This window comes from Gallinula chloropus (assembly GCF_964237585.1).
Source record: "Gallinula chloropus genome assembly, chromosome: 1".
NCBI classification, from domain to species: Eukaryota; Metazoa; Chordata; class Aves; order Gruiformes; family Rallidae; genus Gallinula; species Gallinula chloropus.
Window position 1 is genome coordinate 158,294,268 of NC_140085.1, and position 26,879 is coordinate 158,321,146.

At 41.0% G+C, this 26,879-nt stretch overlaps 1 protein-coding gene across 2 annotated transcripts in view; it reads left to right on the forward strand.

Annotated features, from left to right (window-relative positions):
* The window catches only part of ABCC4 (ATP binding cassette subfamily C member 4 (PEL blood group)), a gene marked incomplete at both ends in the record, with an annotated part of 145,879 nt that overhangs the window by 28,691 nt on the left and 90,309 nt on the right, over positions 1-26,879 (forward strand). For both annotated transcript variants that reach the window (XM_084279539.1, XM_084279540.1), the window contains 11 exons: positions 837-1,086; positions 4,714-4,818; positions 9,756-9,845; positions 10,203-10,394; positions 11,910-12,004; positions 12,112-12,198; positions 21,150-21,246; positions 22,218-22,433; positions 24,399-24,539; positions 25,910-25,947; positions 26,296-26,396. In XM_084279539.1, coding sequence (XP_084135665.1) covers positions 837-1,086; positions 4,714-4,818; positions 9,756-9,845; positions 10,203-10,394; positions 11,910-12,004; positions 12,112-12,198; positions 21,150-21,246; positions 22,218-22,433; positions 24,399-24,539; positions 25,910-25,947; positions 26,296-26,396 — 1,412 coding nt within the window. The remainder of the gene's footprint in view (positions 1-836; positions 1,087-4,713; positions 4,819-9,755; positions 9,846-10,202; positions 10,395-11,909; positions 12,005-12,111; positions 12,199-21,149; positions 21,247-22,217; positions 22,434-24,398; positions 24,540-25,909; positions 25,948-26,295; positions 26,397-26,879) is intronic.

Sequence of the window (26,879 nt, forward strand, 5' to 3'; positions counted from 1 at the left end):
GAAGTTGAGAACATCACGAGCAGCTTTTCAGTTGCTGGACAGAAACTTAGGTGCCTGTGCAGTCCTTAAATCACTACTTAACTTGAGTAACAACTGTCAGAACAATTGGCCTCGCAGATCAGTATGTTTTGAATCACAAACCAGAGTTTCTAGAGCAAAAGAAGCCAGGAGCAGGGTCCAAATCACGAAGGATTTAGACTGAGCTCAGAGGAAATAGTGCAAATCCAGTGATGCAGCTTGAGGAGCAGCAACTGAATAATGGCAGATATTTGGACTATGGGTAAATTCTCAATACTTTGGAAGTTGCCCAGTTTTTTCAGCTGCAGAGCAGGTGTTGATCTTATCAGGTGTTCTGTGACTAAACTCTACTGGATTTTGATATTGGAAGGATGAGGACTTCGTGGGTATTTGGCCCTGATACAGAGGGGTTTTTTGCCTTTTTCCTCTTTGCTCTTGTGTGCAATGCAGAAAGAGTCAGCAGAGTGGAATCTGACTTAAAGCACCAGTTTGACCAAAGCAGAAGAAGAAAAAAAAAAAGGAAGAGTATTTTGGTTTTCTGTCTCTGAAATAATTTTCTATATCTACTAGGATGTTTAATATAATAAATTTCCACCCTCAATTTCTAAGTCTTTTAATTTCTCTATTGTTATTTACCATATAACACACTTTCTTTACAGTTGCTTCTGAGTACAGTTCTTTACACGTGAGTTGAGGTGGTGCAAGGGAGGAGAAAAGGTATAAAAGTAAAATCTTGAGAGTGGGTTTCCCTCATTTTGCTGTTTAGGGCAACTCTCACCAGAGAGATTGATGTGACTGTTTATATTTTGCATTTTTAGGAAGGAGATTGCCATGGTTATGAAAAGCTCCTACCTTCGAGGACTGAACTTAGCCTCTTTCTTTGTGGCAAGCAAAATAACAGTGTTCATGACTTTCATGGCCTATGTGCTGCTTGGCAACTTTATCTCTGCAAGCCGGGTGTTTGTTGCAGTGTCCCTGTACGGTGCAGTGAGACTGACAGTGACGCTGTTCTTCCCGGCGGCTGTTGAGAGAGTATCGGAGGCAGTGGTTAGCATACGGCGAATCAAGGTATGGTAACTGGTTTGAATGGCATGTGGGTTTCCTTTCTTACTCTGATGTTGTTTTAATGTCACTGACAACAGCAGCCTTACTTCAGTTTTGCAGAGTTTGGGTTTTTTGATGGAATAGCTTGTTTTGAAAACCTTAATGTGTTGCTGTCTAAGCGTGTGCAGTGATGTGAAAGGCACTCTGGGGCAGGCTGGAATATGGGAGAAAAGCACAGCTGCAAAGAGGTCTTGTAGATTTTTTTTCAAGCAAGAACAGCATGTGTGCAGATACGTTGGGATTGGGAGTCGGGGGACAAAGAAGGCAGATGGGAGCTGTAAGATTTGTATTCCATGCGCCCTAATTTACCGCCCTGTCAGCTGAGGACAGGTGTAGCTGGTGTCTCGTGGCTGCTTTCAGCACTGCAATGAAAACAAGTTCAATCAAGATAAACATCAGAAATGCTGTTGGTTTTTGGCAGAGAGATATTGTTTTGTTTGCTGTGTTTAGTTTGATGTATGTAAGGTAGTCACCTTAGCTGTATGTACCAGTATGTTAGCATAAACGGCAAGAGGAGAAGATTTAAATGCAAATTGTGTTTTTCATTTAAAAGTTAAAAATCCCAAATCAGGTTATCAAAACAGAGAATTAAAACATGCCAGCTATGTTAGAACTTAAAATTTGTGAAAAAGTCAGGTTAATCTAGTCTAGAACGGGAAAACCAGAAACGCTTTGCATGTAATCATATGGCTTTGCATAGCGTAAATAGGCCGTTTTTTGATGAAAGTAGCTTAAAATCTCCTGGTTTATTTTCTTCTCTGTGTGCTTGAGCATAATAAATCAGTTTCTTTCTTGATAAATCTGCTAAGCTCACAGATAAGCTGTGTGTTAAACAGGTAATCTTTGCATTTCAAAGAAGCATTTTTAAAAGTCGACTTAAAAAAGGTTAAGGTGTGAAAATCACAATTATCATAATGTTATAGGCAGTAACATTTATTGTTATTGCTTAAACTAAACTGTAGGAGGGGAGAGAAGTGTTTGGAATACTGGATGTTGCATACTTGTCTTTTCTGTACTCTGATACAGCCCTTGTCCAGCTTCAGGGCAGTGATCCAATGTGCAGATGGATAGTTGAAAAAGATGCCTTGGGAACAGGAGAATGGCACTTGAGCAGAGGCAGTAATGATCTGTTGTTACCTTTTATCTCCTGTCTCCTTTTCCAGCATATCCTAGTGATCCACAGAATTATGCTCTTAACAGTATGCTGTTAATGCTCTTAATGATTCCTTAAGGGTAGGTGGTTGGTTTTTTTTTAAACCAGCTCCAGAATTGATGTTTATTGGGCAGTGATTTGTCCTAATGAATCTATAGCATCCGTGATGCCATCACCAACTTTTAGCTTCTGTTTTCCAAGTGGTGCAATTTTTCAGGGATGGACACATTGCTACTGAAGGGGAAAGTGCTGCCTGACCAAAGATGTGTTATTGAAAAGTAAGTTGAAAGGATTTAGGAGAAGAGAGTGGGAAACACAGAAAAACTGATGAAGACGATGGCTAGGTATATCTGGGCAAAACTGAAAATCATTTTGTTTTTTAAGAAGATGCTTTCTCTTAGTTTTTGTAGAGCAAGTTAGGTTTCTGCACTGATCTTAAAGTACACTTAGATGGAGAGAAGAAAGCAGGAGATACAGTGCTTCAGGTGACAATAAAGAACTATTGTCAGATGGGAAGTAGTAGCCTTTCCTCCACATTAATTTATATGTGCATCAGAACTGTGTGGCCAAAAAGAATATTGTGATCTCCTTGTGTTTGTCAGCCAAGTTCTGTTTTCCTCTTACCCTGACCACACATCTGGGAGCTGGTCTGCATCTCTTCTTGAAGCTTATCCACTCTTCTGTGGTGGAGCAATTGGCTTAAGGTCCCCTCGTGTAGCAAAGTGAGAGCCATTGGGGTTTTTTGAGGATTATTTGGGCAGACACACAAAAAAGAGGCAAAGTTTCAGCTGAGTACAAAAGATGAAGGTTTCTCTTTCACAGTCACATCTCAAGCTAATGTTTGCTCCTCAGCGTCCTGTGGATGGCAGCAACTTTATTTTTCCCTGCATGGCAAGTCGTGAAGTGCAAAAAGAATGGAAGAATCTTTTCAGAGAACTTAGAATCTCTAAGGCTTGGATTATTTTACTGCATTTAAAACTTTTAATTCTACTTTTTCCTCCACTGTTTAAAATTCATGGTGTTAACCTTATAACTTTTTTCTTCCTTTGTACTTGTTATATTTGAAATCTTCCATATGTGGTACTGTAACATTTTTGAGTTAAGTGGCTCGGTAGGATTTATGGGATGAATGCTACTGCTGGAAGAGAAATTCCTGATAGCCGCAGAAAGGACGAGAGACCAATTCCTCGCTTATAAGTGCCATGGTATTTCATCCATCATCTAAATCCAGATCACACTTCTGAGGTTTTTCCTGAAGCCATACACCCCAGTACTGATTGAGGCTGTGTTGGGAGTTTCTTTCCCTGTCTACCACCCTCTCAGCCCGAGCTCTCTATCACACACATACCCATTTTAGCCCTGCCTAGCTAAACCAGCACTCAGCAACACTCACCTGGCCAGAGAGCTCGGGCTTGAGCTGTGGCCTTGCCCTTTTGATGGAGATGTGTGCATATGTGCATCGAGTTTGCAGACTGCTGCATTCAGGTGCTTTGGTTCTCACTGCTCTCTGAAATGATACCCACCAGTTGGAGCTTGAGCAGAACCACTGTGCCTGTTAATACCTAGCAGTATTCTTCCTGCCCTCCCCTGGGCCTTGGCATCCTCCCTGTGCTTCTTCTTAGTTACTGACTTCTGTGAGTCTCCAGCAGCTACGTTGTGTCTGCAAACTGTTAGCTCAGTACCTGTTAACTAGTTTTGGCTTCTAAGATGAAGGCCCTCCATCTTTTTCTCAAAACACTGTCTGCTTGAGGTCTGTTTAAGGTCTTCGTGCTCTGTGATTCAGAGTGCAGCTGTGGTACAGAAGTGCACGTTGATGCAACTGGAAGGGTGGGTTCTCTGGCTGGGGTATGATGTGGAAGTGCACTAGTAAAAGTACAGTGAACCTGTTATGCAGGCGTAAGGAGGATTTTGTTAGTGCCCTGGACTTTAAAAGGAGGAGAAGCTCAGGTAGTGTTGTGCAGCATTTTTGTCACAGGAAGAGTGCTTAATAGGAACACACTGGGCAGCTGCTTTTTTGTGTCCTCGTTGCTTTTCTGGGGAAAACTAAAATGAAGTTAAGCCTTCACCATTGAAACAATGCAATGATACGGTGAGGGTGTCACCTCTTCTGTGTGTAAGGGGGAATCAAACATAACTAAGGGATGTTCTTAAGGTCTATTTGCTTCAGAAATTCCCTTTGATCAAGTGGGTTGTTAGTGTCTCGTAGTACTTTTATGCTAAAAAATCTGGGACTGCTGGCTAGCACCTCTAGGAACACTGTTGAAGGAGTTGTGCATTGCTTTGGAAATCCAATGTCATCAGCTTGTTGTTGTTTCCACACCACTCCCACCCCCTCCCCCTGCAATTAATGTTCTCTATGCTGCTTCCAAAAATACACACTTGGGTTTCTTTCCCATTCCCAGTCTCACATTAGGCAATATCCTGTGCTTTTATTGCAGAACTTTCTGATACTTGATGAGGTCTCCCACTTCCAGCCACAACTGCATGGGAATAACGAGAACATCATTCTTCATGTTCAGGATTTAACTTGCTATTGGGATAAGGTAAACTGACTTCTACTGGACATAAAGTACATTGGCGCTGCAGGCATTTTAAGTCTAAAAAGCAGAATGTCTCTGTATGGCATGCTGATGTTTGGTATTCTGCCTTTTGTGTATGAGAATGCTTTTATGATATTAAGCCAGCTCTGCAGAATAGTATTGAAAGCACCATCAAGCCTTAAAGTCTTGCATATGTTTGTTACTCCATGTATTTTCATTGAGACTGTTCAGCTACAAACTGTTCTCTACTTAAAATGCACCAAAACCACCAAAATGACTAGAAAAAGGGACAGTAGACAGGTGCTAAATCCCTTATGTATCCTTTTCTGTAAGAAAGGCAAAGATTGACTGCGTTTTCTGTTCTAAAACTGCAATTGCTATGGTAAGCAGCAATTTGTGATGAATTGTTGGGGCTATTATGAGCTGCCAGTATCCTTGCACAGGAGAAGCTGCAGTTTCCATAAAAGACCCTGGAAGATCTACAAATGAATTTTGCATATAAATGTAATGCAAATAAGACATGTCACATATTTCCACTTATATACCTTCTTCCCATACATGCATGGGTGTCCTAAGGAGAATAAATGTGTGAAAATATGTGAGCATCTACCTACTACTCAGCTATAAAAGAAGATTGCTGCGTTCTTGTGCTATATTTTCTCAGAGTTGTCTCTGTGACCTAAATTCTTTCTGAGACATTCAACCAACTTCTAATTGATATGAAAAACTTAATGGTGAATACATTCTAATGCAAAATGGAATGTATTTCTTAGGTTTTGTTTTCTTCCCAAAGCAACACCGATACTGCTGTTAACAATTCATAGGAAGTGGTTGCATAATATGCCCATAAAACACCTTCATTTTTTTTCATGAGCTGTTTATATTGCATAAAGCAGGGCAGCATGACTGGAAATACTGGTTTCCTTTTGATTCAAAGAAAAAAAAAAAGCCAGCAAACCACATACAAAACTGTTAATGTTACTTTCATTTTGATATTTAATTGCAGTGTGCATGGAGGAAGAATAGTTCTCCCAGAACTATCTAGAGCAGCTCAAAGTTTCTTTTATCCTTTTACAATGATGCAAAATAATTTTGCAGAGTTGCTCACTGAAAAGGTGATGAATCCTGAGAGAGAGGATTTATAAAAGGAATAATAAAAATATGCTGTTCTTTGTCAAGTAACTGACTTAACTTGCTACCCTGGTTGGGTTTCTCATGACTCTTTGGATCTCTATATAGACAGTGTACAACTGGATGATAATGTTTTATTTTTAAAGATTATGTGCCTAAAGAGATACTAAAAAACCCCCAACGACCCACAAATCCATAGTCACTGGAATTAAAAAAGGGATTATTAGCTAGACTTTTAGGATGATAACCTAACACAGTGTATCACAGTTTATCAAAAGATAAACAATACCAATTAATTCATGGTCACACTCTTGTTTTGCCAAGGTGAGTATTATCTGAGCCCCACCATCTAGTCTGACACCAGCACGGAACTGGTATGCTGCAGGTTTTACTGATGTGCCTTGAGTTTACAGAAGAGTCTGTTCAACTGAGCAACTCTAGATTTCAAATTCAGGAGTTGAACAGAGGCCAGATGTACCCCTTGTGACTTTACTGACTTAAATGAGGAGCCTAAGCAGTGTAGTACTTCTGTGCAATACGTGATCTCTCCATTTCTCAGATGGGATGAACCGCTGCTTTCCCTTGACTGTGGGATGCAAAAGCTCTGCCCAAGCTCATCTAAGGAGTTGCTGCCTCTGGAGGGATCATCCTTCTATCCTTCTGTCCTCATACTCTGTGACTCTGTTCCCTCCCTTTTGCTGATGTTAATGCTGGTGTGTACAACCCTGTGATGAGCCAGTTCAGAGGGATAAAGCAATGGAAAATGAACCACACTTAGTGTGATTTGTTTTCTGATAGGCGAGTCCCATGAACACCCTGTCTGCAAGGTTAGGCAAAGGCAAGGGGCAGAAGGAGGGAAGTGCAAGATGTGGATAGCTGGCAGGCCACAGGGGAGCTGGGACATATGTGGTAATGAGCTGTCAGATGAACTTAGCTGTAATATTTGCCTGTGCTCTAATTTTAGCACCTCAGTTCAGTGCCTAAAAATAGATGTGATGAATTCAGGACAAATTGTCTTTTATTATAAGGAGTGCTATTTTGCAAAAAATACTGTGACCCTTAGGTGCCTATGGCCATGCTGTTTGCTTGCATTACTACTTTCTTACAGGGTCTATATGCAGAAATTTTCTGTAATGTGTTTAGGGTCTTGTGTTTTGGAAAACCTGAGTGTGGGTGGAAATACCTTTGCACTGAAGGAGGAGGGCCTGCATGTCTGAAAGCTTAGGTACTTTTTCCATGTAGACTAATTGATTCATAAGAGATGCTTTTGCCCCTTTAAAACTTTATGTTAAAAAAAGCCTTGACTGCCATAAGTTGGCAGAGTTTCTGCCACCTTATCACTAACTGTGCACTAACTGTGTACTCCAGACTAAGAAGCCAAATTCATGGTAAAAAGCTGGTTGGGACAGAGGTGGAGAAAAGAAAAAAAGCCCCGTTGATGCCACCTTGTGGAAATTAGTAATAGCAACAGAAGTAGCTGCACAGAGTGCACAACACACACGAGTTTGGATTCTCACAGTGTGACTGATTTCATGTGAAAGCTGCAACACTTCTGTGTGAGCAGTGATGGGGGACATGCAGCTTTGAGCTCCGGCTACACTGCTGCCTAACCGAGTGTCTCTCCTGGCACGTGTGTGCTAGCTCAGCTCTCCCAGCCTCCATAGGTGTGGAGGGGTACTATAGCTGTGTCTCCTTCCAAATAATTTGGAGTGAGTCGTAAGGTTCCCCTTTCACAGTCCCAAAACTTGGTTATGTGGCATCTTCTGTGCTGGGTAAGGTGATGGCCTCTTCAGCCTCTTGAGCTTCAAAGGGCAGCTGGAGGTTTTAAGGTGTCTGCAAGGTGTTAAGAGGTACATCAGATATTTTCACCTTGCTCTTCTCTCTTGAAACTTAAAGCTGGGTTTTCATTTGATCCTTTATTAGAAATATTAGTACAATCCAGCAGCTGCATTTCTTTTTTTAAATGCATGTATGTTCCTGTTGGCATTTTCGTGTCAGTCATGCTGACACTAAAATGGATGGTTGCATCCAGAGGGTGGTGGTCAATGCCTCCACGTCCAGAAGGAAGATGGTGACAAGTGGAGTTCCTCAAGGGTCTGTGCTGGGTGCTGTTTAATATCTTTATTAATGATATTGACAGTGGGATTGAGAGCACCCTCAGCAAATTTTCTGATGACACCAAACTGAGTGGTGAAGTTAATGTGCTGGAGGGATGGAGTGCCATCCACAGGGACCTGGACAAGCTGGAGAAGTGGGGTCAGGTGAACCTTGTGAGGGTCAACAAAGCTAAATACAGGGTCCTGCACCTGGGTCGGGACAATCCCGGTTATCCATACAGGTGAGGAGGTGATGTGCTTGAAAGCAGCCCTGAGCCACCAATGGGCGTCTGCAGCCCAGAAGACGAACTGTGTTCCTGGCTGCATCAAAAGAAGTGTGGCCAGCAGGTGGAGAAAGGTGATTATGCCCCTCTGCTCTGCTCTGGTGAGACCTTACCTGGAGTACTCTGTCCAGCTTTGGAGCCCTCGACACAAGGACACGGACCTGTTGGACCAGAGAAGTGCCCCAAAAATGATCAGAGGGCTGGAGCACCGCTCCTATGAATATAAACTGAGAGTGTTGGGCTTGATCAGCTTAGAGTAGAGAAGGCCTTGAAGAGGGACCTTATAGTGGCCTTCCAGGACCTGAAAGGTGCCTGTTAGAAAGCTGGGGAAGAACTGTTCATGAGGACATGGAGCAGTAGAACAAGGGATAATAGTTTTAAGCTAGAAAATGGGAAATTTAGGTTGGATATTAGGAAAAAGTTCTTCAATATGGGAGTGGTAATCACTGGAATGGGTTTCTCAAAGAGGTAGTGGAGGCCCCATCCCTGGAGACATTTAAGGTCAGGCTTGATGAGGCCCTGAGCAACCTGATCTAGTGAAGATGTCCCTGCTTACTGCAGGGGGGTGGGACTAGATGGCCTTTAAAGTTCCCCTCCAACCTGATGCGTTCTATGATTCTGTGCTTAGTGTGGTCTAAGATGCATGTAAAGACAAATCCTGTTGCAAGGGTGTTTTGCTGTGATGAGATGAATTTGCACTAGGCTGTTAGGAACTGTAGTTTACCATAACTATTAAAGACATGAGCATCCTTACTTTTCACTGGAAATAGGCATCTTTACAACCTTAATAGAGGTACAAAATATGTTGGGATATAAGCTCTTATCAGTAATGTAACATAAAGGATAGGCATTCTAAAAATAATACTGAGCAAGCAAACTTAGGAGAGTGTATTTTCCCAAAAATAGCCCACTACATTGTCTGTAACAAGCCTCTGAGAATCCACGATACATAAGATTAAGTGGTGGAAAATGAAGTGGCAGTTTTCTGTTTCCACTTTGGATAGAGCCTCAGCCAGAGCAACCACAGATCTGGCTTTCCTGGGGCTCTGAGAGAGAGATCTTCAGCCCTCCCTTTTTCCAGCATTGGCCTGACTACTTGGAGCCACCAGGCGTGCCGGGGCTGTGCGCGAATGCCGGTGCGATGGCCAGCAGAGAGCTCCTGTTTCCAGGGTTGCTGCCTTGTGTGCAGGCTTGGAGGAAGCCTTGCTTCTGCTCCCTTTGGGTTCCTCATTCCTTGAATACTGCTCTGGCTGTTTTACTTGTTTGTGGCGAAGAATCGTGTCCGTGACTTACTGAAGGGGCAGAGTAGGTGGGCATATGGGCTGCTCCTTCACAGTGATTTATGTGCATCGTGTTTTGTTTCTGAAGAGTTGTTCTGGTGGTGTGTATCTCCTTACTGAGGAAGCCTAACTTCTTTTCAAATCCACAGAGTGTAGGCACCCCGGCACTTCAACAACTTTCATTTACTGTCAGACGAGGGGAATTACTGGCTGTGGTTGGCCCTGTGGGAGCTGGAAAAGTAAGTCTCAATGTTTACTCCATTCTGTTGGGGTTTTATGAGCCTGTTAAACATGACTAGGAACTTGAAGATGTGCAGTTTCTTTCTGTATCTAATCACACCCTTCAAGACCCTGTCATTCAATAAAGGCGGATGTCCTTCTGGGGTGGGAAGAAGATGGTTTGGAGTTAAACAGTACTTGATACGTTGCTTCTAGACTCTGTGTGAAGGGTACTAGTGCTCTTCCACTGTTAGCAGCAGTTGGAGCAACAGGGTAAAATAGGCCATTGTGCCAGGAAACACTGATCAATCTCTGCCATGTCTAATGCAGTCAAACTTCTTAATTATTGCTTTTTCCTTTTTTAAAATCTTTTCCAGTCTTCGCTCTTAAGTGCTGTGCTTGGTGAGCTGCCTAAAGAGAAAGGTTTACTAACTGTTAATGGAAGAGTTGCCTATGTTTCTCAGCAGCCTTGGGTGTTTTCTGGTACAGTAAGAAGTAACATTCTGTTTGACAAGGAATACGAGAAGGAAAAATATGAAAAAGTTTTAAAAGTCTGTGCTCTTAAGAAGGTATGGTTTTCTCTGCATGTTTTACTTTCATGATCTTTATTTTTCATCTTAGTGTTCTTTCAGACTTGTGGTATGTGTAATATATAGAATTGATTATTATTTGTAGCGTGCAGAATAAATCCTAGTGCTTAAGAGCAGTATCTGAAATGATTTTTGACGTCTGTAAGCACGTCCTTGTAATTCCTGAAACTCTCACTAGAGGGAGATGTAGCTTACGTGAAGCACAGGCAGATTTGGGAAAAGCTGTTACCAATTATTGAATTTTGTAATGACGTTTAGCCCTTTTCACTGGTATCATGGTAGGGGTATGTGCAAATGCAATAAAAGGTGGAAGACAAACGATCAAGCCAGCAGTATTTGTGCCTTCCATCTTGTAAATATCCTTTATGCTGTCTTTAAAATAAATGTCATGTAGATCATGTATTATGCATTGCTAACGGCTGTCAAAAGAACCTCAGTGGTATATACTGGGGAACTTGCTGAGCCCAAGTAGTTTTATTAGAGAAAGTATTTTTGAAAGGTCTGTGCGCAAAGGAGTTTGTGACACAAGATATAGAAGAGGATTAAGCCAGATTTGTCAAGAAACAGACGTTTTGCTTGACAGCTAAAAAGGTTTTCTGCAGCGTGTTATGATATTCCTGTCAGCAGCGGCACAGGTGAAAAGCAGATGGTTACTGTGATGAAAAATTCTTTGCAATGTTTTTACACATGGTAGATAGAGTCTTAATGTCTCCTGCTGATATTCAGTCATATGCTGTTGTCTAAACTTAAGGTTTTAGTGACTGCAAAAGACAGCAAACTGCATTTAAAAAAAAAAAAACCCACTTCACAGTTGATGTTAGATTTGCTTTCACAGTTTTCTTTCAAATTATTGTATCTTACAAAAGCTATGACTAAACTTTTAGAATATGTTCTATAGCTTAATATAAATTTTCTGCATTTCATGAATAAGAAATGTGATAATATGACATGGATCCCTGTATAGTTTTGTTCACTTACTTATAGTCCCATGCCCCATAAATTAACAGAATGTGTGATGAATGTTGTGATTCTTTCTCTTGCATACACTACAGAATAAGACTAGAGCAGTTCTTAGGGACATTGGCAAATGGAAGATAATTTGCTGGTAATGGTTTTGTTTATTATGACAGTTCATTTTGGTTTAGTAAAAAATAATTTATTGTTATACTTTATGATTTTTAGTTTGATTTTTCTTAATTGGCAGCAACTATTCCTTGTAACACTAAGAACAGTAGTGTATGTTGTTCTGGCAAAGCTGTAGAAAAAGTGAATTTTAAAATCTCACTATTTTTTCCTGCTTTCTTAATTATCTTTTGCTGAAGATAAAAAATCCTAAAGTAACTGTGGATATTTAATTTAATATGAATGTGAGATGGTAAGTTAATGCTTTTCAAAGAAGAAAGTGTTATGTTGAAGCAGCTTTGCCAGTCTTTGAAGTCAAAATTATTTAAAAAAGAAAAATAAATCTTGCTGTCTGTTCTTTTGCATTCACAGGACTTGGAATTATTATCAGATGGTGACCTAACAGTAATAGGAGATCGTGGAGCTACTCTGAGTGGGGGACAGAAGGCCCGTGTAAATCTGGCCAGGCTAGTGATTTTTTGCTGTTTCTAAAATTTAAAAATTGTTACATCTTAGTGACTGAAGTCAGCAAATATAAAACTTTGTGACACTGACTTTCCTTTAAACCCTTTAGAGCTGTGTATCAGGATGCAGACATCTACCTTCTGGATGATCCGCTGAGTGCGGTAGATGCTGAAGTGGGAAGACATTTGTTTGAAAAGTATGTTATTGCTTTATTTTTATTTAAAATACGATTGTTATCTTCTGAGTCCTTACAGAAAAACTTGAGAAAGCTTTTTTGGGGGGAGATAGATCTCTTCACAAAACACATTTGCTTTCTTCATATATTTTTCCTCTATTTTATGTATTTGGAAGACACACGTTTTGTTTTCCGAGTGTCTCTTTCATTTTGTTCTGTATTGTTAAAAGCCCTGTAAAAGTCTGTTTTGAGCATAATCTAATTAGAATGATTCTTAAGGGAATAGATGTCATCTTCTTGAGGAAAATGTCAGATTTCATGCATGAGTATGGAGGTCTGTGAATGGTGGGTTTTATGAATATTAGTACCCAGTGGAGAATAATGTGGGGTGGGGTTTTAAATCACTTAGTTTGGCCCAGCTTTGTTTACACAATAATAAGCACTTAATTCAAGTGGCTAAAGAAAAAGACAGAACTCCCTTAGGTTCATCAGGGATTTTCTCATTTTGCTTCTTGACTGGCTGAAATGTCTCTCAGGTAGGTGAAACGAGGAACCATGGCCTGCAGAGTAGACTGTGGAGAGCAGAAGTAGGGGAGGAGAGAGTGTTTCAGCTTACCATCAAAGAAATAGCTATTGAACCTCTCCATTCCTGAAGAAATAGAGGAGTGTTCACTAAAAATCAGGTTCCCTTCTGAATAGATTTCCTGTTCTCCATTTCTGTCTTCTTTCCAACTGCCTAAGCTACAGCATGCAGCCAACATGAGCATAATCCAGTTACTCCCAGCCAGTGTTTCACCCTTCTTCATAGCCTGTGCCTCTTGCTATCTAAAGGTATAATCTAGAATGTCTTGGAAGGAAAAACCTCCACTGACTGAAATCACTGGGTTTGGGTTAAAGCCTTAAATGAGAGAGTTTTCTTGAACATACTTGTATGCTTTGAATTCCATTCTCTAAATATGTGAATTAATTTGGTTTTGCTGTTGTCCCTCCTGCCTATCCCCAGAGGATCATAAAAACTTGTCTGGCAGAAGCGGCTGCAGCATTCGCATTGACTGGCGTTGAGACGTGTTCTTCTTCCCCACGTGAGGAAGCTTTTAGTGCCAGAGTTTGAAAATTGCACATCCTGTTGATGTTTGTGGTTTCACATCTGCAGATCCCTCTGAAACCTCATCAACATTTTGTTTTGGTTTTATGATGCGTAAGCTTCACGTTCATTACTCTGTGCAGGATCATTTTCACCTGCTACAACTAACAGATGGAGACAACTACTTCTGAGATTCACATGAAATCCTTTTAATGCCTGTTGAAGCTGTCTAGGCTTTAGCTGCTGCTTTTCTGTTCCTGTACAAGATTGCTTTACAACTCCAGCACCTTACTGTGTCAGTGCCTGAAGTCTGCAAGTGCACCCATCTGAGCCTTTAACCTGTCTTTCCTGTAAGCCTTAAGGTTTTGTCCCAAATTGGAGAATAGGGAGGTAGGGCAGCACCTTACAAAGGAGGTTGGGTTGTCTCTTCAATTTATTCTACTTTTTATATGACCTGTGACATTGGGAGCATCTGCACCCTACTGCAAAACTGGATTTTTGCACAGGCAAAACTGTAAAGGAGCTGGAAACCATTGCTCTGTGAGCATAGCATATGTTTTGCTGATAAGTGTGTGGAGGTGAAGAGGAACAAGGAATAAATTTCAGAGGAATTGAAACTCAAAAAAATAACTGGAGTTCTCCCTGGGCTTTTGTTTAATCTTCCTTCCCAACTCTGGATCAGTTTGAGCAAAACAGATAGAAGGAAAGCATTTAGCCGAGAAAATAGGCTGGGTGGAGTAGTAGTGGCAAGGAGAACTGAGCAGTGCCTCCCTGTTCAAGATCTTAAGGGAGGGCTTTGTTACAAACAGATGTTCTCTTTTGGGACCTTCATGGCAGCTATAAAAGGTGCTGTGGGTAGCAGGGAGAGTGTTACATTCAGTAGCTTGCTTTGAAAAACAAGGCAGGGCATGTTCTTTAATGCTTCCTGAATAGTGCTAGAAATGTGGAAAAGAGAGAGCACTTGGGCAAGAATGGTTTCTTAGAACATGGTGATGAGGAATGTCCAAGACACCACTTCATTCAAGCTGCCCCCAGGAGTCCAAACCACGAGGCATAACACAATGGACAAGATGGAAGAAACTGGGGCTTATTTAATGGGGATCTGAAGTGGATATTGTTCAGTTCACCCGCTCTTTTCTTTCTTTTTTTTCCCTTTTCTTCCTTGTAATTTTATATTAATGTTTAATTTTTTCAGAAGTGTCTAGTCTGTGTGTTTACATCAAAGATAGGTATGTAATTGCCTGAAGCTATGGTCTGTGGATGGCTGGTTCATTACATTTGCTGCCCTGTTCTGTTCAGCTACAGCAGTAAACAGTTTAAAATATAGAAATACTTTCCAAATGGAAATGAGTGAATGTGAGTAGCACAGTTCCAGTGGGAAAACAGTCCACTACATTATTAATAAGGGATTGTGTCTCTTAAGATTTTCTCCATAATACAGACAAGCTGTTCTGTGGATGATGGAGCAGATAAAGCCGGTTTTCCAAAGAATTCCTCTCTCCTAGTCAGATTCCTTGGGTCCTAATAAGGTATAAACTGGAGATTCCCTGTTTTTGTGGTGTTTGTAGACTTTCTTCCTGTGAGTTCTTGTGATAGTTAACAGTAGGTATGCTTCAGGCTTTTTCCCAGCGGGGTGGTACCAGTGTAGTCCCATATTTTTGTCTATAGTTGTGTGTGTATGACAACATACATATATCTGTAGATAAAAAATAGTTTTTCATTAAATGTTAACGAGTGTAGTATTTTGAGACCTCTAATCTTTTGAAATGAGGGACAGCCATACACATACAGCAGCACATATCCTGGTATGACTGTTTGGAATAGCCTGTGGCGTTCAGTCATGCTTGGATCCCAAGAAACTTCCTGCATCTTTCTTCCTGTGCATCTTTGTAAGCCTGTTTCTATAGATTACATGGTTTCAGATCACCTTTGGAGAGAAAACAAATTATCCCTCATCAGTGATACTGACTCAGAAGTGGTGTTTTTAAGAGTAAGATTTATGTTCCATCAGTCTCTCAGGCCACATGCTCTTCTCTAGGTATTATTCTGTCCTTGCAGAATAATTCTTTAGGTATTATTCTGTCTTTTCTGGTGAGAGGTGCTGTGTGCCAGTTTCAGTTGATTATCAGACCGATTTCTTTCTGTTCTTCCCCTGTGCTTGTGAGAGTTGACAGGACAGTTTTGGAATCTTTTAAAATCAGACCTAAAATTGTGATGATACTTTGGGAGTGGTATATCATTCCTATTATCAGACAGAATTCTGCAATTATTTTTTTCTTATTATTTTTAACAATAAATTGCTTTGAGTGTGTGGTCACTTGTCTTTCCCCTCTTGGTTTTAGTTCTGGAGCTAGAGAAAAGCTGTGGGAGAAATCACTGCATTTAGCAGAGCAATGAACTTCAGCATCTGTTCAGATGGAGCATCTTTGCACTAGGTGATGGCCTCCTGTAGGGACTCAAGGGACACGTAACTGGGCACTGGATCATGGGATAACCATATGTTGAGGCTGACTAGAGAGTGATTCGGATAGCTGACCAGTTGTCCCTAAAGATAAAGTCTCTCCATGGTCATCTGAGGTAACCAAACATTCCTCTGTGAGAGAGGGAAGGGAGCAGGCATGGTGTGTAGCAATGGTGTCCATTATAATTGTTACACCTATAAATTTAGATGATACAATTGAAATTCCTTGAGCTTCATTGTGTTTACTGCAGGGAGTATGTTCAAAAGGTACATGTAGGGTTTGGGGTTTTTGTTTGTTTGCTTTGGGGTTTGAGGATGTTTTTTTTCCCAGAAAGTGAAAAGCCCATGTGTGATCACCCTACAATGTGTCTTTTCAAAAACTTAATTTTTACATGAAAGATAAGCATAGAAATAGAAACAGCATAGTAGAAGTAGGTGTGGGGGGTTTGTCTTTGGCAAATGTAGCACACCCACCCACTGCTGAAACTTTTTAAATTTCAAAGCAAAAAACAACTGGGGGATTGTTCTAAACCACTTTACATTTGAAGGGAAAGGAGAGGAAAGCAAATGTACTAAGTGAACAAGTTTTAACAAAGACTTGATGCCTGTGAGCACTTCTGCATGTGCTTTAATTTCATTTCAGTGGTTCTTCCCATTGAAACAAATATAACTATTGACTAAAGTTAAACTTCTGCATGTGAACTTCCAGGAAGGAGAGGCAAAAAAAGAACGGTAAGGAAGAAAGTGGAATCATTAAAGAAGAGACTGGCTCTTGGAGATAAAAACTTAAAAAAGATTAAAGAACAACTTGTCTCAGAGAAAAGAAAACCTGATAGGGAAGGAAGAACGAATGAGGATTCGTCTGCATGAAAGTTCCAAGATGCTGCCTTTGCATAGAGGGATCACTGAGTTGTTGTGGACTCTGTTCTGAATACGTGTCTTCTATTGCACTGCAGAGCATGCAGTATCAAAGCTCAAGCAAATTCTCTTCTAATTGTATAGAAGTTTGCTGTCAAAGTGCAATGAGTTTTTAAAAAGGGTGGTAGTGTACAGTTGATTAGGTTTGTTAACTCAAAATATTCTTTGCATTCTTTCAGCTCAACAGAACTAAACAATTTCTTGAGTGATCTCTCCCGAGTGTAGTATTCCTGATGATGAATCAAGGTCATTGATGTGACATTTTCAGATGACAGAACACTGGGCAGTGCTTCAGGCAGGTCTGGAGACAGACAGGGACTTGGAAAGTCTTGGTTACAGGATGTGAATTAATAGATGCACGCTGCAGAGATAAGTGCGAAGTGTTGACTCCATGAACAGTGAGCAGGGATCAGTAGTGCCGCAGGTTTATGGAAAAGGAGGTGCAGATTGTAGATTTCAAATCTAGTACAAGTCAGCAACATCATGCTCTGGTTAAGAAAATTGTGCCCTGGGATTTAGGACCAGTGATATATCTGTCAGTACAGGTAAAGTAATCCTCCTATTATGTTTTGTACCTCTAAGGTCTCAGCAGGAATAATGTTTCAATTTTGTGCACTTCCAAAAAAAGTAGAACAGCTTCAGGCTCCAGTGTAGCCCATCAAGAACATTTGGTTGTTAAGGTGGTGGGGACTATGTGTGTGTGTGTGTGTGTGTGGTGTAGATGTGTGGAAAGAGAAAGCTATTTCTCACTTGGGGGGAGGCGGGATGTGTGAGAATTTTTTTGGGTCTAAAGGAGGAAAAAAGAGGCATGAAAGAGAGACATTGTATAAAGAGACTGTGCACACAGGTAAAAGCTGGTCTACTATCCTCTGGGAAGCAGTGGATTTAAGTTGTACTAGAAGATGTAAACTTGGACTTTAGAGGGGGGAAAAAGAATTGTAATGGTAAAGGTACCCTCTCTCTGGAATATGTTTTCAAGGATGCTGAAACTTATGTTGTCGATCTTCAAACAAACATACAAAACAACCTATCCAATATCTGTTGGGAATTGTTACTTAAATCTTCCTGGGGAAGAGGATGCAACTTTCATAGTCTCTTCATCTTTCCTAGTACTGAGGGGGCTGAAGAACCTTTGGGTCTTCTTTGTCTGCATCTCTTCTGGCTCTGTGTGTGCCTCTGTATTTAAGTGTGGCGATGGCAGCTGTGGTTTGTGTAGCAATTCATCCTGCTGTCATGCATTAAATGTGCAGTCCAGCTAACAGAGGATGCCCCTGGAGAGAGAAATGGAGAAGCATGAGGGATGTGAACTTCGTGGGATCTTAAACAACAAGTACAAAGGGTAGAGGCAGTTCTGAGCATACTGCAGCGGATGTCAAACCTTGGACCAGTTGTGTCCCCTGTTGAGGCAGGCTTCCCTGGGATTCTCTGAGTTGTCAGTGAGAAAGGGAGGAGTTCACCTGGTACTGGGTAGTTCACCTAGAATGGCTGGTTGCTTTTCTTCAGCTACATCTAAAAGTAGATCCGTGATGAAAACTAAAGCCTTAGTGAACTAGTTAAAACATAAATGCTTATGGACTCTTGTTGTGGTGTGGGTTTTTTTCAATTCTAAGACAATGCCAAATTTTTGCTACTAAGAATCCTGTGAGCTCTCAGGGTTTTGTGCCAGGTTTTTTATCACCTGTTTCGCTGAGCCTCTCGTTGAACTCTGGTTTCAGCTTTCTGTGGCCACCAAGGCACCGTGCAAACTTAATGCTCACTGTAAGCTGCAGAATGGGTGTTGTCAAATGGCAGAGGGAGTATTTAAAAAATAAATAAAGCTTTAAAACATGAAGCCCAAGTAGGCTGACGTTTTGAAACAGACATTAAGTATATACTTAGTATTTTACTAGTTTTGCAACTTCTGTGCTTCATGATGACACAGTATTTTTAAATGGCAAAATTTTCTAGTGAGCTGTCTGAGCAGTGAGTTGTTTAACTCAGTAATAGATCTAAGTATACGCTCTTTGTTGCGATTTTTCCTCCCTGTGCTCATGCCAGTGAATTGTGACGACAATTTTTCTACTCACCTGTTATCAACAAACTATTCAGCTAGCTTCTTTCTACCCAGATAGGTATCAAATCCAGAGTAGTTGTTTTTTTAGAAATTCTCAATTGAGTGACCTGATGTATCGGTGGAAATTTATATTTCCACAGAGATCACTTTTGCCTTCTCTCCTGAGATCAAGATCAGACTGGGATGCTGTGCTGACAGCTCTGACAGTTCTAATTGGCTTGCCCTGATGCTGTGATAACCCACTTCTCCCCCTCCCTTCTCAGGATCAAGATTTAAAGGTTTTCAGCCATTTAGAAGGAATTTCTAGTGGGTAGTTTGTCCCAGTAAGCTGTTAGGCATACATCTGGCACACAGAAAAGTCAGTGATCAAAGTGGTGTATGGGCTGTGGGACTATGTAAAGGGAAGTGCGATCTCTTCATGGTGAATACCTGATCTATTCTCTTTTGGCAGCTTTCCTGATAGGCCTTGTAGCCTCTCTGATCTTTGTCCAGTTCTCTGGACAGGTTGTGTTGAAGGTTATGTTTTGTTGTGTGCCTTCAGCTCCTGCTCTAGTTGCCGTGTGGCTTGTTAGTGGCTGCTCAGAGGGTGGGCAGTAACCAACGCCAGAATAATGCTCCCGCAAACACCCTGGTGTATAAATAGTTGCAACTGCTCAAATAGTTACGCTGCTGCAAATACATTGCTTAATTGTTACTTTGGCCACCTAAGAATGGCATAATGGCATTCTAGTTGTTTCTTGGGCGCTGCATAACAAGCGTATAACTTTCCCAAGAAGAGTGTTGCTTCTAACTTCATTTTACTGCATAGTTTATTGGGAACATTGTAATATACTCTCTGCCTGTAATTATGCTGACTAGTACTAGTGTTCACCATTTTATAGTACTCTGCTTCCTGCAGTCTTTGTAGGAGTGATAAAATGATGTTAAAGGCTGTGTAGGCAGCTAGCTGGATATACAACATGAGTGTATGAAACCCAGTAAGCAATTGGATATCCTTGCTGTTGAGTCCATGTTCTTTTTTCATCCTAGTCCCCTTCCTGTGTGTGTGCATTTCTGCATTGAATTTGTACTATTGGGTGGCTGTGGTTTTCTTGTGGGTTGGTTTGGGGTTTTGGGAATGGGGAGAGAATTTTGGACGGGGGGAGAAGTGTGGGGGTGTGGGTGTTGTTTGTTTCTCTTTTGTGGCGAGTGCCACCTTCCTGTGTCATGTTAGCATATGGGAGTTCTCACGTTAGTGAAAATGAGCCGAACAGGAGTGGATCTGTGGAGAAGAATACACGATGCCAAGGTCCCTGTGCAGTTGAGAAGGTTTTGCTTTGAGCCTGCTGCAGCCTGGCCCTGTGGCCATCATTCCTCGTCAGCTGAATGAGAGGTGCTACCAGAGCTTGTGTTCCTGCTTGGCTTTGTGTAGCAGTCCTGTTCCTGGGCCACAATGCCACCAAACAGTGTGAGTGAGTTGAGACAGTCTTCAAAAAGGCACTCCGTCTCCAAATGGGAAATGCGGGTGTACACACCTTCACTGGGCACTTCAGTTCTAGACAATACCCATTATCCTTGTTTTCTTGAGACAGTGAGTAGGTGAGAAACGGGTCATCCTCCTGAAGGGCTTGTCACCCTGCTGTGTTATCACAGGGATGACGGTGACAAGACTGTTGGTTACTCAGGTGTGCGTATGCTGATCCCGTTGTGCGTGACAAGTGTGCCTGCAGACTCCACACTTGTAAACCATTGCTCCACTGCTCTGTTTTTTGGGTGGGTTGTTTCTGTCTCTGATGCCCTTTCAGGGCTCTGCTGAAAAGATACTAGATGTCTTTTCTGCTAAAACTGTGATTGAACTGCACTTCCCAACTGATTCTAGTGTTGCCCAGTCCCTTCTTCACTTCTCTTTCCAAATGCCAGACTTCTGGGGAAGCCTCTAGGGTAAGCAGGTAAGGTACTGGAGAGGAAGTTAAGGCCTGATTCCATGGGAAGAAGTCAGAGATGGTTCAAAGATCTTGTGCCTCCACCTCAATAAATACTGGGCTGTAGCTCAGCTCAGTAGTACTGTTTACTTCTCCAGAACTCTCAGTGGCTCACTGTTACAGCTCCTCTGAAAGCTCATCTCAGGAAACTTAGTGGCTGTATTTTTCCATAATTGTCCACAGTGTGCTGCCCTGCTTTCTATTTCCATTAGTTTAATTTCTGTTAAATTACCCTCTTTGCAATTCAGCCTATGACATACATTTTCACCTCTTTCACCACAGACCAGAAATACAAAAGTTCTTTCCTCTACATTGAAAACTTAGAAAGTTAAGTAAGGAACATGTTTAAGTGTAGTTTTTATGAATGTAATAAGCCTGGACATCTTTTTTCCCTTATTTTAAGCACTGTATAATTGAATAGAAGATAACTTCCAGAAATAGTCAAAATTGTTTGGGACACTTCATTTTTTAATTAATTTTTCTGTCTCTTTGCAGGTGTATTTGTCAGGCCTTGCATCAGAAGATTTCTGTTTTGGTCACTCACCAGTTGCAATATCTCCATGCTGCAAATCAGATTCTAATTTTAAAAGATGTAAGTGATGTCAGTGTCTGTACTTCTAAATCTCACATGCTTTGTAACTTAAGAATGAAAAAAATTTTTTTTCTTTTTGCTTGTAAATATATTTTCTGCCTACTGATGACTGTGTATGTTTTAAAAGATTTTCTTAGAATACCTTATCTAAAAATATGTTTCTGAATTTTATCATCCACATTTTTATCTTAACATATGTATAAAGCTGTGAGAGAATTCGGACTATGTTAATGCTTTGCTTTTATTCTTGTTTCTTACACTTCTCCGTGAATTAAGAGCTATGTTGATTTTGCAACCAGTCCCTTTTTAAAATTAAGGCTGAGAAATGGTCACAGGTAACCTTTGAGAACAAGCAGGCCTTCAGTGAAACTGGTTCCTTCCAAACCTCCTTGTACCAGACATGCATGGGTAGAGGGGAAATGCACAAGCTGTAACTATTTCTTTTAAGGTTGAGTAGTGAAGTACTTGGAAGTACTTCTGACAGGTGGTGATGTACACTAGCTGTCTTTTTCCTCTCATTCAGATCTCTTTTTAAAAGTTAGAGTAGCTTCCTAGAAACGAGCTCATGATAGAGCTGTAGGAAGTGGGGAAATCATCTGCATTGCTCCTTGTAGAGCTTTATGAGGACCAGAAAATTAAGCTGCTGCTTGCCCCTAGCGAATAGTAATATGAAAAGACTGGTGGCTGTCATTGTAGTCCAGCAGCTTGTTCTAAAACTGCATGACTGTCTCCTGCAGCTTCTCACCTGGCTGTAACTGGGTCTTTTGTATACTCCTTGGCCTGGTTAGCTGCTGAGCAGAGGGTGAAGAGCTTTTTTGTGCTATTCTAAACGAGGAACTGGTAGAGGCTTCAACTCCGTTACTGCAGTGGGATGCGTGCTCAGAGCGACAGAGGCAGCAGGGGCAGATAGGAAAAACTGTCCTTTACAGCAAGTGTATAATGAAGATAATCAAAGCTTATATTAATTGTAGGGTAAAATGGTGGGGAAAGGTACCTATTCAGAGTTCCTGAGATCTGGCATCGACTTTGCTTCCCTTTTGAAAAAAGATGAGGAGATAGAACAGCTGTCGGTTCCAGGAACCCCCAACCTGAAGTCTGCCCGGAGCCGAACCTTCTCCGAGTCCTCTGTCTGGTCCCAGGAATCTTCTGCCCACTCACAGAAAGACGGAGCAGTGGAACAACCACCTGTGAGTGCTCGAAGGATAGACATGTCTCGGGTCTTGTCTGGCTGGTTTTTAACTTGAGCTGTGATAAGGGCTTTCCCTGCTGCATTTGAATTTCAGGGATTGTTGGATTGCGTTAGCAGGTAAGAGCTCGCCCGGGGTGGATCTGTCTAACTCTGGGCTTGGCTGGCAGTCCTGCCACCTGGGCTGCAGAGGGCAGGCATCCCGCAGCTCTGCTCTTCTGTCCAAACCCAGCAGAGTGAGTTTGTTCGGGTTCAGCACCAGCTCTTCGGTCTGCAGGAAGTGTTCCTGTAGGTGTGCAGAGAGACCATGCTGTGCTGCCTTCGTCCTGTCCTCTGGCAGCGGTGCTTCGAAGGGTCAGTACCCCTGGATTGGGTCGGTTCTGTCTGCTCATGCGGTGCTGAGCTCAAATGAATACATTCCCTGAAATCCTCAGCTCTGGGAAGTGGGTGCAGAAGTGGTGCCTTTATTCAAAGTCCACAGTAGTGTTAAAGTACCCACATGACCTTGAGCTGGCCCTCGAGGTGTAACTTTGGGGGTTCCCACTGCACTGTTCTCCCCAGCCCTTCCATTGGTGAAAACAGAAAGCTTTCTGTGGTGCCAGCTTTGTTATCTCTTGGCCTGCCCAGTGCAAAAGCACCCATAAGGCTTCTGTACCAGAGGGGACCTTCTGCTGGTGTTGCTTGCATTCACCCAAAACGGTGCAGGAGTCCTGTAACCCTGCTAGTCTTGTGCTAGCACTGCACCACCAACATGTGGAACTGTGTTGCCTTTATGTTATGGATATATTTTAATTCTTTATGTTTTCTATAATGAAAAGCAGTGAGACTTTAAAAAAAACTACAGACTTTTGGGTTTCATACCTTTTTGGAGGAATGGCTTTATGCTGAAGAGCAGGATGCTTACCTGTTACTATCTGTGTCCTATTGGTGACTCCATGATTAAATCCCCAAAGGTGTGCCAAACTTTTTAATAGCAGTAGAGCTGTTGAATGTGGGGGTGCCGGGGGTGTGGGCTGGAGAAACAAAAAGCCAAGATAGGCTTCTTTTCATTTATAGGGGAGTAGGTGGTCACATCTAAGTGGGGTTTGTTGATTCCACTGCTCTTGTATAACTATATCTGCTGACAGCAAAGTCAAGTGTCACGAGTCCACTGAACTGGCACTAGTTCTTCTATCACAACCCCCCCTGAAAACAAACAAACAAACAAAACCCACCAGAATTTTGTTCATTTGAATAGTTATTTTACCTTCTTTATGCCTGACTCATTTTTTCCTTTTCTGTCTTTCAGTGTCCCCCATCCATTGTTTGCTTAATATGTTTTCCCATTTGTCATTTTACATGTTTTCCCTGTGAACAGATGTTTTGTTGGTACTTAGAAGGAGGTGATTAGAGCTTTATGGGTAATTTGTTACACTAGGCATATGTTGATTGATATTAGTGTATACTTCCAGAAGAGTATTTACTTTAAATACTTTCCCAAAAATGAAAGGTTACCCACAGTTGCATTCTGAAAACAGAATCTTTCCAAGTCAAGACCTTAGTTTCCAGAGTTGTTAGGACTGAAGGTAGTGTGTAAGAAAAGAAAAACGTGATTTAGCAGTCAGACAGAGTAAGTACTTCTGGCTGTAAATGAAGTCGTGTGACATTCTGTGATGCAATGCAAAATAAAGTCCTCACAGTGTCATCTGGGGGTTGGACTCGATTATCTCTTGAGGTCCCTTCCAACCCTTACAATTCTGTGATTCTGTGATTTTGCAGAGTAGGTTTTACAGTATTAGTGCACTGAGACTAATTCTTTTTGGTCAGAGCTATAGTTCTGATATTTAAAGTTTTTATATGTGTAATCACTTCATCTTATTTAATTGTTTCTGGATTCTGAACCATGACTTTCAGGTGGCTTAGTCTGAATCTACAACTCTAAGGTTGATGTTTTTCATTCTTTTTTGTTGGTTTGGGTTTTTTTCAGGCTGAAAATGCACTGGCTGCAGTACCAGATGAGAGTCGCTCTGAGGGAAAAATAAGCTTTAAGGTTTACAGAAAATATTTCACTGCAGGAGCAAACTACTTTGTCATTTTTATACTGTTAGTACTCAATATTTTGGCACAGGTGAGTTGTTGGGAGCGACAAATAATATTGTGTGTGCTTGGGTTTGCCTTTTTTTTTAACATAGTGCATGCTTGTTACTGTGATGTTTTATCTGAACTGTTTGGGAGCATGGTGTTCTTTAATAATTCTGTAGTATGTTTGATCACATTTTATACATCAGCATGGAGTTTCGGTACGGCATTGAGAGGTCTTGCACTGAGCCTTGTGTCAACTGTTTCAGTACTTTATGAAAGTAATTATTTTCCTGGCAGCATGGCACAGAAATCATAAACCAGTCTGGCTTTTTTTTTGAGATGGAGAACAAAAACATAAGGTGTATAAAGTAGTATGTAACAAATCTGCACAATCAGTGTGTTTCCAGTTGGGGAGGGTACAGAGATTGACTGGGTATGGGATGACACAGTCTGACAGAAGAGTTAAAAGAGAAACCCATCTGCTGGTAAGTTCAGGCTATAAAAAGGGCTAGAAGGAGGGTTGCTCTTTAGCAGAAGAAAGCAAGGAAAAGGATAGGCAAATATTGTGCATAATGCAGGCTGCAGCACTTACATAAAAGAATTTTTAAACAAGGAAAATGATTTTGAAACTTACTGAAAGAAACGTTGAGCTCAGGGAGCTGCGTGAGGATAGCTTATTGCCTTTTTCTCTGTTTCCTGCTGTGAAAGCTTAAATTCATTTCATGGAAATGATTAGTCTTGGCTGTAAAAAATAGTCTGTGTATTTAGACGTGTTACTTCCTTTTTGGTTGTCCTTGAATTGAGTCTGTTGCAAAGATAGCTGAGCAAGATCAAATCTCTGCAGTAGACCAGCCAGAACTTTAAATTCACGTGAACAGAGGTGTATTCTGAGATAAATAACCCTGTTATAGGTTTGTAGACACCTCACAGCACAGGAGGAATGTGGCAGGAAAAGTTTTTCTCTCTTCTCTCATCTTCCTTCAGCCCTGTTTCTGGTAATTATCTCCTGTAAACACAAATTTCTGGACTGGTAACATCAGAAAGTTTGTTAATCAAAAAGCATTTTGGAATATCTCTAGGAGCAAATTTAGGAACTGAAAAAATGAGTTCTTTAATGTGCAATTAACATACATTAGGAAGAGCTACTATATTTTGTTTGCTTAAGTATATTGCTTTCCTTTAGTTTGCTATCATGTAAGGTAATTTGAGGTAACTTCTTTCTTTGTAGAGGGTTCTAATGCACCTTCTAATGTGCTTTGCAAATTGCTGCTGGTCTTGAAAGACTGGGTGGCATACTTTCTTGAATATGTGATGTTTTCCCAGAGAACATGAAAGAATAGCAAAAAAGTTTAATTTTCTCATCTTTTTTTTTTTCATTTTGTAAGTGGACTCTTGTATTTGCCTCTTTTACTCAAGGTTGCATACGTGCTCCAGGACTGGTGGCTCTCTTACTGGTGAGTTGATGATAACTAGTCAGTTGTTACTGCCCTTTCAGTGAAGTGCTCGTTGTCTAATAGAAATCAGTGTTGTATAGGTGGTAGTTGTGGGAAACCCCTGCTCTAGGAAACTTCAGAATATCCTTGATCTTTGCTCATTTTATGTGGGGGAATAAACTTTCAACTTTTTGGTGAAGTGTAGCCTGTGATGGCTTCTGCTCACGGTGTGATGCATGACAACATCAGTACATGGGATCTTCTGAACTAAAGATTTCAGCAGAGTTGAATCCAGGAACAGTTAAACGTGCTCATGAATATTTGCAGAATGTGATTTGATGATATTTATCTCTGTGTGCATTTCCACAGGGCAAATCATCAAGAAAAGTTGAATGTCACCACAAATGGAAATAATGGATTAAATGAGACCGAACATCTAGGCCTTAGTTTTTATTTGGGAATTTATGCAGGTAATTACACATGCATGTGTGTGTGTCTAAAGAACTATTTATTATCTTACTGTAATAAACAGTTTTGAGAGGTGTGAAGCAATAACAATGTGGGGAAATATGATTTCTAGCAGTAACTGAGTAATGCCTTAACAGATTAGGAGCCTTGCTTCATGACTAAATTAATTGGAATGAATTAAATAAAAACTAACAGGCTCTAAACAGTGAATGTAGGCTTTTAATTTGCTTTGCCTGGATTCTGGAAAGTAAACTAGGAATTGAGTATTCAGAGAGTCAGTCACTGTACAGTTGTGGTTATTGTCTATACTAATAGGTCATTGAACTAAATCTTCAGTCATTATGTGGATGGGCAAGAAGGATTAGAAATAGATCTTCGTTCTGCGCTGCTCTAAAACTTGGCATGGCTACATTCCTTCTGAAGTGCTGTAGCGAAGGAACCAGTTTTTAAAATCATCTTAGATCTGTATGCAAAGCAGGACATTA